This window comes from Pleurodeles waltl, chromosome 2_2 (genome assembly GCF_031143425.1).
Source record: "Pleurodeles waltl isolate 20211129_DDA chromosome 2_2, aPleWal1.hap1.20221129, whole genome shotgun sequence".
Lineage (NCBI taxonomy): Eukaryota > Metazoa > Chordata > Amphibia > Caudata > Salamandridae > Pleurodeles > Pleurodeles waltl.
This window is the reverse complement of record NC_090439.1, coordinates 1,133,376,003-1,133,388,878: the sequence shown is the minus strand read 5'-3', so window position 1 is coordinate 1,133,388,878 and position 12,876 is coordinate 1,133,376,003. Positions and strand designations below refer to the sequence as shown.

At 46.9% G+C, this 12,876-nt stretch overlaps 1 protein-coding gene across 1 annotated transcript in view; it reads left to right on the top strand.

Annotated features, from left to right (window-relative positions):
• LOC138282948 (E3 ubiquitin-protein ligase TRIM39-like) overlaps nucleotides 1-12,876 on the top strand; it is a 117,575-nt gene that overhangs the window by 68,990 nt on the left and 35,709 nt on the right. The window contains exon 3 of the mRNA XM_069221013.1: nucleotides 9,938-10,168. Within this exon, the coding sequence (XP_069077114.1) occupies nucleotides 9,938-10,168 (231 nt within the window). The remainder of the gene's footprint in view (nucleotides 1-9,937; nucleotides 10,169-12,876) is intronic.

Here is a 12,876-nt window from a genome sequence, read left to right as displayed (position 1 = left end):
CACTCTGGACATTGCCACTGCAACACCCACCAAATACAAGATAAAACACTGGGACCGCCTCAACAAACATAGAGGCAGAATCACCATAAACAAAAGGAGACGATCACCTGCACTTAACCGACGATCAGACCATGACAATCATGGAACACAGGAATTTCCAGCTCCAGACCAACAATAACACCACCAAAGCACCTTGCCATGCAGACCACCAGGTTCTTGGACCAGAATCAGCAATGCCATCTTAGATTTCCTCACTTCTCTCGCCTTAGAATCCGAACACTACATCTTCCTGGGCGTCCTCAACTTCCAGGTGGTGACCTAACCAACTCCACCAACCTTTTGGGAAGACTGGACACCATCGGCCTCAAGCACATAGCAGGTCATACGCTGGACCCCATTTTCTCATCTAGCAACAGCCCTCAACAACTAGCACTGACAGATCAAACTAGCAGAGGAGGCCCTAACTGTTTGAATCAATACCAGCACAAACTGAACCAAGGAACTCTTCACCATTGCCAGACAGTTCACCTGCCCTGCAGCCACAGAAAACACAATCCCCGCATCACAGAAGCTCTGCAACGAACTTGCTGACCATTTTCATAGCAAAATAGCAGCTATATACAAGAACTTCAATCCCCCCAACCCTCCAGCACATCCCACTCCAATCAACCACCAGCTCAACACCTGGAAACAACTCAGCAGAGATGACACAACTACCCTTATGAGCACCATCCAATCAAGAGCTCCCACCGATCCCTGCCCCCACCTTCACTTTAACCTTGAAAGAGATAAGATAAGCCGCCAACTCTCCACCATCATCAAAGCTTCGCTAACCACAGCCACCTTTCCTGAAGCCTGGAAACACGCCAAGCTCAGAACACTCCTCAAGACCCCAACGAATTACAAAACTATTGACCCATCTCCTTGCTCCCTTTCCCCGTCAAAGTCCTGGAGAAGGCCGTCAACTACCAACTCACTGAACACCTGGAGAAATACAACATACTAGATTCCTCACAATCTGGTTTCGGAACCAACCACACACTCATCCAACGCCTGTGCCAGATAGGAATAGCGAGCAATGCACTCAGAAGAATGGCATCCTTCATCACAGGATGCATCCAGAATGTCCGCCTCCCTCTTCACATTACACACCACGCATAACATCTGCAGAGTTCCCAGGGATCATCCCTCAGACCCACACTTTTTAATATGTACATGACCTCCCTTGCCAACATCATCAGATCTCACAACATCAACATTATCTCCTACGCTGATGACACCCAACTCGACCTGTTGCTCTCCGCTGACCCAATTTCAACCAAGAAGAATTTTCACAACTTAATGAAGAGCGTTGCAACATGGATGAAGGACAACTGCCTAAAGCTGAACACAGACAAGACAAAAGTTCTCATCCTCGACAAACACTCCTCCCTCTGGAACGATTCTTGGTGGCTGTCGGACCTCAGACCCACCCCCACCCCCACGCCAAGAGACCACTCCTGCAATCGCGGCAACATCCTAGATAGCAAACTTTCCATGAGATGTCAGGTCAACTCTGTCGCCTCAGCATGCTTCTACATGCTTCACACGCTTAGAAAGTGTTTCAAGTGGTTCCCCATCAACACAAGAAAGACAGTTACTCATGTTCTCATTACCAGCCGGCTTGACTAGGGCAACAGACTCTATGCTAGCACCTCCACCAAGTTCATTTAAAGACTCTAAACAATACAGAAAGTTGTAGTCAGACTGGCTCTCGACCTGCCTAGGAGTGCCCCATCCAGTCCAGAAGCGATTCCACTTCAAGCTCCTTACCCACTCCCTTTACTCTTGCTTGTGACATACTGTTCACATGTAGGATTGGTGTGATTGTAGGAGGCTGGCCTGGCTTGTAGTGGGTACCAGAGGTACTTACACCTTGTGCCAGGTCCAGTTATCCCTTATTAGTGTAGAAGAGGTGTTTCTAGCAGCTTAGGCTGATAGAAGGTAGCTATGCCAAAGCAGCTTAGGCTGAACTAGGAGACATGTAAAGCTCCTACTATACCACTGGTGTCATATGCACAATATCATAAGAAAACACAATACACAGATATACTAAAAATAAAGGTACTTTATTTTTATGACAATATGCCAAAAGTATCTCAGTGAGTACCCTCAGTATGAGGATAAGATATATGTACACAAACCAAAATTATGCAGGTTATAGCAAGAAAAGTAATGCAAGCAGTGTAAAGTTACAATAGATTGCAATAGGAGCACATAGGTACCGGGGCAACACAAACCATATACTCCAAAAGTGGAATGTGAACCATGAATGGACCCCAAACCTATGTGAGCTTGTAGAGGGTCGCTGGGACTGTAAGAAAACAGTGAGGGTTAGAAAAATAGCCCAACCCAAGACCCTGAAAGGTAGGTGTAAAGTGCACCTACTACCCCCAGAGAGCACAGAAGTGGTGATAGGGGAATTCTGCAAGAAGAACAAACACCAGCAATGCAACAACAGTGGATTCCCGGACCTGAGTACCTGTAAGACAAGGGGACCAAGTCCAAGAGTCGCGACAGTGTCAAGAGTGGGCAGGAGCCCAAGAAATGCCAGCTGAGGGTGCAAGGAAGCTGCCACCTGTTGGAAGAAGCTTGGTGTTCTGCAAGAACGAAGAGGACTAGGAACTTCCCCTTTGGAGGATGGGTGTCCCACGTCGTGAAGAAGCTTGCAGAGGTGTTCCCACGCAGAAAGACCGCAAACAAGCCTTGCTAGCTGCAAGGGTCGCAGTTAGGGTTTTTGGATGCTGCTGTGGCCCAGGAGGGACCAGGATGTCGCCACTTGGATGAGGAGAAAGAGGGGGTGACCAGCACGTCTAGGAGCACTCAAAGAAGCAGGCAGCACATGCATAAGTACCTGAACAGGCACTTAAAAGAAAAGTGTACTGGAGTCCACTCGAAGTCACAAAAGGGAGTCCCACAACGCCAGAGGACAACTCAGAAGGTTGTGCACTGCAGGGTTCGAGTGTCGGGGATCCAGGCTTGGCTGTGCATGAAGGAAATCCTGGAAGAGTGCACAGGAGCTGGAGCAGCTGCAAAGCACGTGGTACCCAGCAATGAAGTCTAGCGTGGGGAGGCAAGGACTTACCTCCACCAACCTTGGACTGAAGAGTCACTGGACTGTGGGGGTTACTTGGACAGAGTTGCTGAGTTCCAGGGACCACGCTCGTCGTGCTGAGAGGGGACGCAGAGGACCGGTGATGCAGTCTTTTGTTGCCTGCGGTTGCAGGGGGAAGATTCCGTCGACCCACAGGAGATTTCTTCAGAGCTCCTGGTGCAGAGAGGAGGCAGGCTACCCCCAGAGCATGCACCACCTGGAAACAGTCGAGAAAGCCGGCAGGATGAAGCGATAAAAGGTTGCTAGTAGTCGTCTTGCTACTTTGTTGCGGTTTTGCAGGCGTCCTGAGCAGTCAGCGGTCGATCCTTTGGCAGAAGGTGAAGAGGGAGATGCAGAGGAACTCTGGTGAGCTCTTACATTCGTTATCTGGTGAGATCCCCAAAGCAGAAACCCTAAATAGCCAGAAAAGGCGGTTTGGCTACCTAGGAAGGAGGATTGGCTACCAAGAGAGGTAAAAGCCTATCAGAAGGAGCCTCTGATGTCCCCTGCTGGCACTGGCCACTCAGAGCAGTCCAGTGTGCCACAAACACCTCTGTTTCCAAGATGGCAGAGGTCTGGGACACACTGGAGGAGCTCTGGGCACCTCCCCTTGGAGGTGCAGGTCAGGGGAGTGGTCACTCCCCTTTCCTTTGTCCAGTTTCGCACCAGAACAGGGCTGGGGGATTTCTGAACCGGTGTAGACTGGTTTATGCAGAGATGGGCACCATCTGTGCCCAGCAAAGCATTTCCAGAGACTGGGGGAGGCTACTCCTCCCCAGCCTTCACAACTATTTCCAAAGGGAGAGGGTGTAACACCCTCTCTCAGAGGAAGTCCTTTGTTCTGCCTTCCTGGGCCAGGGCTGCCTGGACCCCAGGAGGGCAGAAACCTGTCTGAGGGGTTGGCAGCAGCTGCAGTTGAGACCCCGGAAAGGCAGTTTGGCAGTACCCGGGTGCTGTGCTAGAGACCCGGGGGATCATGGAATTGTACTCCCAATGCCAGAATGCCATTGGGGTGCCAATTCCATGATCTTAGACATGTTACATGGCCATGTTCGGAGTTACCATTGTGACGCTGTACATAGGTAGTGACATATGTACAGTGCACGCGTGTAATGGTGTCCCCGCACTCACAAAGTCCGGGGAATTTGCCCTGAACGATGTGGGGGCACCTTGGCTAGTGCCAGGGTGCCCACACACTAAGTAACTTTGCACCCAACCTTCACTAGGTTAAGGTTAGACATATAGGTGACTTATAAGTTACTTAAGTGCAGTGGTAAATGGCTGTGAAATAACGTGGACGTTATTTCACTCAGGCTGTACTGGCAGGCCTGTGTAAGAATTGTCAGAGCTCCCTATGGGTGGCAAAAGAATTGCTGCAGCCCATAGGGATCTCCTGGAACCCCAGTACCCTGGGTACCTCAGTACCATATAATAGAGAATTATATGGGTGTACCAGTATGCCAATGTGAATTGGTAAATTTAGTCACTAGCCTGTTAGTGACAGATTTGGAAAGCAGAGAGAGCATAACCACTGAGGTTCTGGTTAGCAGAGCCTCAGTGAGACAGTTAGGCATCACACAGGGAACACATAAAGGGCACATAGATATGAGCACTGGGGCCCTGCCAGGGTTCCAGTGACACATAGACTAAAACAACATATATACAGTGAAATATGGGGGTAACATGCCAGGTAAGATGGTACTTTCCTACAGTGATAGGTCCCAGCCCTATTACTTCTCATAGGGAGTGTATTGTCATCAATATTAGGTCACTGTCTGTAGAACTGGCTATTCTGGAAAGGAAGCCAACTAGGCCATTGATATTGAGTCCTATTGTACCTGTTTTCCTAGGGTTTTTTTTACAAACCACTGTTTGCTCCTGTACATACCTGGAAGCCCCAGTCCTTGGAAATGTGGGGGAGTGGAGCTGTAGTGCTCTTAGAGAGGGGGCCGGTCTTCTCACCACCTGGGCCTTTTATTACACCTTATGTTCCCTTTAATGCTTGTTTTAACATACCCGTGGAAAGTCTGGCCTATCTACTGAAGAAGCAGTGGACCCACCCTGAACCTGAAATCTGGCCTATCAACTGAAGAAGCTGTGAACCCACCCTGAAGTGCCTTGACTCCTAGCTTTCTGCTGAGAGTGATAAGTTGTCTGCTTGTCTGGAGCAAGGTCCAGCACATGTAGGAAGAAACAGACTACTCAAGAGTAACCTAACGAGAACACCAGTGCCCCCGAGTCTCTCATCTCAATTCATGGTGAGAATGGTTCTTCTGTGGTCCTCAAGGGTCCAGTTAGGGCTGTGTGATTGCCATAGTCCTTGATGTGAGCTGCCACTGCAAGATTGCTGTCGGGCCAGTTGAGAGCAATAACTGCCGAACTGCAGAGGCCTTTACAAGGGCTGCATTTGAGGGATTGCTGTCCGCCTAGCTAGAGCTGCCTCTTTCATATATCCACCTGGGACCACAACCTCAAGACTGTTGATTCAGGGGCTGTACCAGTTTTTTTTTGTAACTGTGAATTTACCTTAAAAAACAGAAGAAAAGAGGCATTTGACGAAATAGTAATGGTTTGTTTAATTAAACATTATGGCCGGGAGAGCAGTTAGAAACCAGGAACTGAGGACTGTCTCTCAGTGTACAATCAATTTGAGTGTTGTTTTATATATTTCTTTGGGTACAATAAAATGATTACAACATACAATTCAGGGTAAAGAATTTAACTAGTTGACCTGGAGTCATAAAAAAAGGTCCTGGTAACGTATGCAGGTGGACCTCAACCTTTGCGTAGACAGAATGTGGCCCAGTAGGTAACGTGTCCAGATGTCTGGCCTGAAGGGGCATGTGTTCACTACATATTGTTGTGCATGCTGTGTTCTGATTGGCTCAGTGCTCCGAACTGCATGTGGCATCTAACTTTATGGTGTTTTGGGAATGCAAGCATCCCTGTGGCAACATGTGTTCTATTGGGGCCAATCTCCTCGGACCATTGTGGTGTCGCTGCCCGTCTGTGGGATTGATCTAGGTTTGCATGTTTGGTTGCTCGGTACATGCTGCCCCACCTGTGACCTGTCAGTCAGTAACCCACGCCTAGGTCTCAGACCTGCCTGATCATGTACTTTTAGATTGGGGTTGACGGAGAGTTCATGATGGGGGAATGGAACAATGGCGATCTAATTTCGTTCCTATGTGCAAACATATCATGGTGTACATTGACATTGATTCTTTCCATTTTAACACCCGCACCCACACAAACAGCTGCCCACTATCTCTGTCACTGTGGTTAGCACCTGTACTACAGCGGTAATGACCTTGACTTGTGTTACAGTGGGGATTTAAAGTTGTCTGACATCCTATGCATCCCCCACTTTCTGAGCTTTCTCTTTCTCGTACAAGGGCATCTCCAATACCTCTCCTGAGCAATCAGTCAGGCTCACTCCTTCGAAGCAGCGTCAAGGTCACCCATCCTGGCAGAATGGTTGAATCTTCCCCATGCAAGGGGATTTGCCAGTAGCTCAGGGGCGGCTCCTCTATAGGGGCGGAGAAGCGCCACCCCCACCAGCAGCAGAAGCGGCAAACCTTTCACAACGAAAGGATAATAAACTGTGTTTATTATCCCTTCGTGGGGGAAGAGGCGGGGCCATGGTGTGACAAGCACTGAGGGGAGTGCACTGTGCACTCAACTCAGAGTGCATGCATGTTTGTCTGGCCTTCTCAGGCCGGCCAAACACACATAAGCTGTAGGCTCTCCAGCCCAGCAACACGGTTGCTGGGGTGGAGAGAGCCTGCACAGATTCCCAGTCTGCCTGGGAGCGTTCAGCCAGGGTGCTCCCAGCCAATCCTGACGCTGCTCTGAGCAGCATCAGGATTGGCCGCAGGGCAGGCTGGGAGCCTGTGTCTGAGGGAGGAGATGGTGGAGAGGAGCGGAGCGCAAGGAGCAGGTATGTTTTTTTATTTTATTTTTTTAAATTAATTTTAAGATCTGCTCCCGCACGCCACCTCCTCCCCTCCCTCCCTGCCCCACCCCCCCTCCTCATTAGGGAAGCAAGCCACGACTGCAGTAGCTACTCCAACTACAGTGTTCTAAAGAATCTTGCAGTCATTAGTTGAGTGTGGTCCCTGGCTTTTAGTCAGGAAAGCTTGGCACAGTCACTGGAAGTTAGCTTTTCTAATTGCAGATGGACATTATGGATTCCTGCCGCTTACTTCTGCGACTGGTTCTGAGCAATTCGACAATTTTGCATTTTTTAGACATATTTGTGAAGCAGTAGTCTTTGTTTCAAACCCCATATAATCAATCCATATCTGCTAGAAAATGTTTGACCATGATGGAAGCAGATGGTATGGTTTTAAGAGAAGAAAAATGAGCTATATTGAAAGGGACTCAAAGATGACTATAATAAATAGATATTCTTTGGCAGGTGGTGATGTAAGGATAAAAGCAGTTGACATCCTGTGCCGTGGTTCAGGAGGTACAAGCTTAGGTATAACTGGTTTAGACTGCATTCATTTTCCTTGAGTTTAAAATTCTCCAAGCCAGAAAATACCCCTTGATATCCTTATTTACAGATGGCAACCAGAAGAATCTGAGTGCTAACAAGAGAGAGCCTGTAGGTCCTCTGTGGCAGGCTGTGGCAGTGTTGTTACACATTCACAAAACCTCTTCCTGAAGTTCCTTGGTAGGAATGAGTAGAGGCTGTTGTTAAAAATACATATCTTCTTGGACAGTCAATGATTCAGTCAAGTCTTTAGGAATCTTAGAATCTAACTGAGAATGAGCAGGATGTACTTGTAGAAATGTTTTTACAGCACCAGTTATTTGATGGGGTTAAATGATTGCTTGAGCAAAGGTGATTCGACATCCTTGTGACAGCGCATCAGCAAGTGTGTTCGTGGACTGAGGGATATAAGTAATGGAGAAGACATACTTAGCAAAGCAGTGGTAACTGTTCTTAAATGGAAATTATGGAGGGTCTCTAAATTTCTATGATGGGCTTGAATCTCAAATGGTCTTGTCTTCGGATTTAAGGTTTTCTCCATTATGTGTAGATGAGTTGCATTACAAGATCTGTTTTAAGCCTGTGCAGTTGTGCTCAGTCTTTTTGTAGATGAGAAAGGTAGAAGATCCGGTGTGCAAGTCAAGCCTAATCCTGAGATTGCAAATTAATTATCATTAGTCTATTAACTTCTGTTATCTTCCTGGAACATGTCATTATTATCAGACTCCAGCGATCCATAATCAGATTTCCTATTTAAATCATCATATTTCTTGAATATCTTGCGTGGGAAGGAATGGGGGGGTTCTCTCCATCTTGGGTGAAATGCTTGAAGTGCAGATTTTGTTAAGGACATAACATAATATAAAGACAATGCAGTTGTCCTGCTTGGAGATAGTTTAGGCTCCCTCCCCAATACTTTTCATCCAAGACTAAATGCTCTAGCTTTCAAAGTTAAAACTGTCATAAATGTGATGTAGTTCCTTCATACTAATGCAGATATGATTAATCAGTTTCACTGAAGGACGCTTGGGTGGGCAGTGTTCAGCTTGCTGAGGGGCTTTGTGGATGAACAGTGCACACATCTGTCCTGGTCTGTGTGGGTGAGCAGTGCACACCTCAGTGGGCAGATTGACTGAGGGACTGAGGGCTTGAGCAGTGCACAGCTAAATGGGGGCTGTATGGATGAGCATTGCACAGCTCAATGTGGAAAATGTTGTGCGTGCAAAGTACAGAGCTCAGTGGGGAGCTGTGTGTGGGCAATGAACAACTCAGTGCAGCAGGTGCTGTTTGGGGTCTCTATGTGTGGGTAATGCACAGCCTAGTGAGGTTCTGTGTGGGTGGGACGTGTACTGCTCATTGGGAATGTAGGTGTAAGGCTGCAAGGGTAGGGCAGTACCCTGCCCATTGAGTGGCTGTGCGGGTGGGCAGTGCATAGCTCAGTAAAGGACTGCCTGAGTTGATAGTGCACAGCTCACTGTGGGGTTTCTGTGTGGAGTTTGGTTGGTGAGCAGTGTATAGCACAGTGGGCGACGTTGGAGGACAGTGCACAGCTCAGCGAGTGCTGTGTAGGTGTGAATGTGCAGCTTGGTCAGGGGCTAAGTCGGTGGGTAGTTCGGAGCTCAGTGGAGGTCTGTGTGGTGGCCAGTGCACAGCTCCATAAAGGTCTGTGTGAATGGATAGTGCACAGCTCATTGGTGGGAGGTGAGGGAGCAATGTACAGCTCAGTAAGGGTGCAGTGTGCAGCACACAGCTCTGGGGGTTAATGTGAGTGAGCAGTGCACAGCTCAGGGGAAACTATGGGAGCACTGAAATTAGTGGGGTCTGTTTGTGTGTGCAGGGAGCAGCTCAGTGAGGGGCCGTGTGCAGTGCATCTCCTTTGAGGGCTCTGGGACCTTGTGTGCTTGAGCCTATGCTGGTAGTCAGTGCACACCTCTGTGGGGGAGGTGGGTGGTTAGTGTACACTTCAGTGGGGAAGGGGGAGATCTGTATTAGTGGGCAGTACACTGCTCAGTGGTGGAGGTGGGTGGACAGTGCACAGCCCAGTGAGGGGCTATGTTGTTGGGAGCGGAGAACTGGGACAGTAGAATGGAAGGTAGCAAGAGTGTGCAGCTGCCAAAAACAAATTTTTCTTGTTTTTTCTTGCTTAGCTTTAGCTTAGCACCACCTGTGTCCCTAAATGTGGCACCAGTCCTAGTTTTGTTGGCTTCTGCCAAAACAGCTTGTGCCCCCCCAGCCTGTACACCAAATATGGCGGTGCTTGTTGAAATCTGCTCAAAATCTAATCGTCATTTCTTTGCTGCTGACAGAACAAGCTGAGAGCTGAGAAGCAGAAAATTGTGACTGAGATTGAGCAGCTGCACCACCGCCTGAGAGATAATGAGCAGACGCTACACTGGAGACTGGAAGAGATGGAGAAGACAATTACCATGGTAGAAAATGCAAATATCTCCAAACTGTCCAATCAAATCACTTCTCTTAATGCCCTGATATCAGACCTAGAGAAAAAATGCAAAGAACCAGAATTGGACTTCCTGACGGTAAGACACTTCTTGGTAAATACAAGACAATACAGAAGTGCTACAGTCATATGGTGTGTGAGTTGTTGAATGTCAGTGGAAAACACGCGTGATCAACATAGAGGGTTAATTTACAGTGACTTCCTGTATTCTGACAACCCCATATAATATACAGACAAGTTAAACTAACTGCAAATGCTTCTGCTTTGACAGCCCGACAAAATGTACAGGCTGATTAAAGTCAGAGGAACCTCCTTATATACTGACAGCCCAACATGCATGGGGTGTAGAATTTAACAAAAATGTCTACTTGCCCATGGGGCAGGTTGCTACATAAATCGACTTGTCCTGTAAAAAAAAATCTACTTGTCCGTCAGGTGGCATGTAGTGCAGCAACAAACTATGGCAGCAATCTCATTATGTAAGAGCTCTACTGGCAGCCTCTCTGATTATGTCAGGGCTAATACTAGAGTAGGGTTTGATTGTCTTTGAGCCTTTGAGTCTGTGCAAACTTACTACCTTGCATGTTTAATGGATTTTCACCAGCTCTTCTCTATTATTTTCCCATACTGAGAAAGGTTGGAAATGTACTCCTGACAAGGGCAGAAGTAGACATTCTACCAGGGTTGGGAAAAAATTGGTTGGAGGGAAATTAAACTTGTAAACACACAATAGCTTTCCGCATGAGTAAATGTACACATGCATATTTACTCGTGCTAAAATATAGTTCACAAATATTTTCTAGGATTATGATTTCCTGATCTAGTTCTGTTAATTCTTGTGAATTCATGAAAGCCAATAATGTAAATACATACACTATAGGTGCACTTTTGTGAGTTTCTTTAAGAATTGAGCCCCTAATTAGTTCTCGCCTTAACCAAGACATTTTGCTTTTATTAAAATTCTAATTCTCTTTCTATCTATCAACTGGCTTTACTGTGAGTGATAACATCCTGCTCTTCCACAAGAAACATATTGGCACACAAAATAGTTTTGTTCAGTGCCAGGAACTACTGTGGCAATGTGTGTTTTTGCAAACAATTTTATTTTTTTTGCTTTTTGCCAATGTTTGTTACGAGCGCGAGGGCCTGGCAGCTCCTCCAACAATAAACTGTTCCAAAAACCATGTCAAAACAAGACACACATTGACAAAACCAGAAGACTGACCACCACCTTCTGATCGGTTGGTTCTGCCAGTGCTTGTTTATTTTCATGCTTTCCATAATCTTGTTAAAAATGGTTACAGTGATTTTCCATTACGAATATATTTTAAAATACTAGCCTGCATTAACACATTTTTTTAAATGATTCTTGAAAGAAATAGTACCTAAAACATTTTTTCCTACTTTTTTTCTGAACATTTTATTTTGAAAGCAAAGAATTATCATTCTTGCTTACAAGCTTCTGCAAACATTTGCATCTCATCAAAGAGCACTCAGCGAGCATTATATGTAGCCTCATATTATTAAACCTTTCAAACGTGTGTGTGTGCGCATTTATTTACTGGAACCACGGTCAGTAGTGCAGTGTGACGTTACAACATTTATTTAGAGTGTTCACCCTAATAATAAAGGCTCTGCATTAATGAACCATGAATACAAGTTTGAACAGTCTAAACACTTGGATACTATTACCTCAACTGCAAACAGTTTTTATCCCTGTAAACTGGCAGCCAAAGAGTTTGTGCTGTAGGGGTTTGAGCCTAATTGTCCCATGGACAAAATAACCATAAAAACGTGTTGTCCATGACCCCAAACAATATGTCTTGGGTGTCAGGCTTTGGGAATTCCACACCCCGGCAACACGGGATAAAGAACAGCTGTACTCTGTCAAACAATCCCATTCAGAAACCCACACTGCGCTGCATCACATGATCCCCATTCAGAATATCACACTGTGCTGTACCATGTGACCTCATTCAGAATGTGGTTATGAAATATTTTTTATTGCTACAAATCTCCTATGGAGGTGAACAATGAACATCCTTAATCCCTTAAATGTGTCGGACAGCCGAGAGCCATCTGACGCTGCAGTGCTCATGTGCGTTGGACTGCTCCCAGCCGTCCGTGCACATGGCACTTGAAATCCTTCCACCAAAGGGATTTCAAAGGGGTTTGATATGGATATTTTTTGCCTTGGTTGCTGGGGAAGAGCTTCCCCAGCAACCAAGGCAAAAAATATCCCCACCCTGAAATGACGATCGGTTCTCTGTGCTGTGTGCCCCGACATCATTACAGGGAAAAATGAAAGTAAAATGAGCCTTTCATTTTCTTCAGCATATCTCAGCCCCCTGATCACCGATTTCAACGTGAGAGGTACTGTTGGAAAGGGCAGGCTCTACCCTTTCCAAAGGTACCTTTTTCTAGTGGATCCCTGATTGGGGATCACATCAGGAGGGTGAGCCCCAAGCAGGAATCTACTCCACTAGACCACCAGGGAGAGGGGAATAGCCCCTTGGGCAAGGGCTTTTGCTCCCCCTTAAATTGCTTGCACAATACAGTCTTTCTGCCCCCCCCCCATAGCCTCTAATGTGCCCCCTGGGGGGCAGAAAGCCCACTAGACACCAGGGACTTTTTTATATTTAGGAAAGGGTAGGGGTTTCCCAGAATGCGAAGGGAATGCCACCACCCTACGCCCAAAAGTAGGCATAGTCTTTCTGCCCCCTCTGGGGGGAATATGGAGGTTATTATCCCCAATCTGCCTCCCGTGGGGCAGAAAGTCCTCTAGGT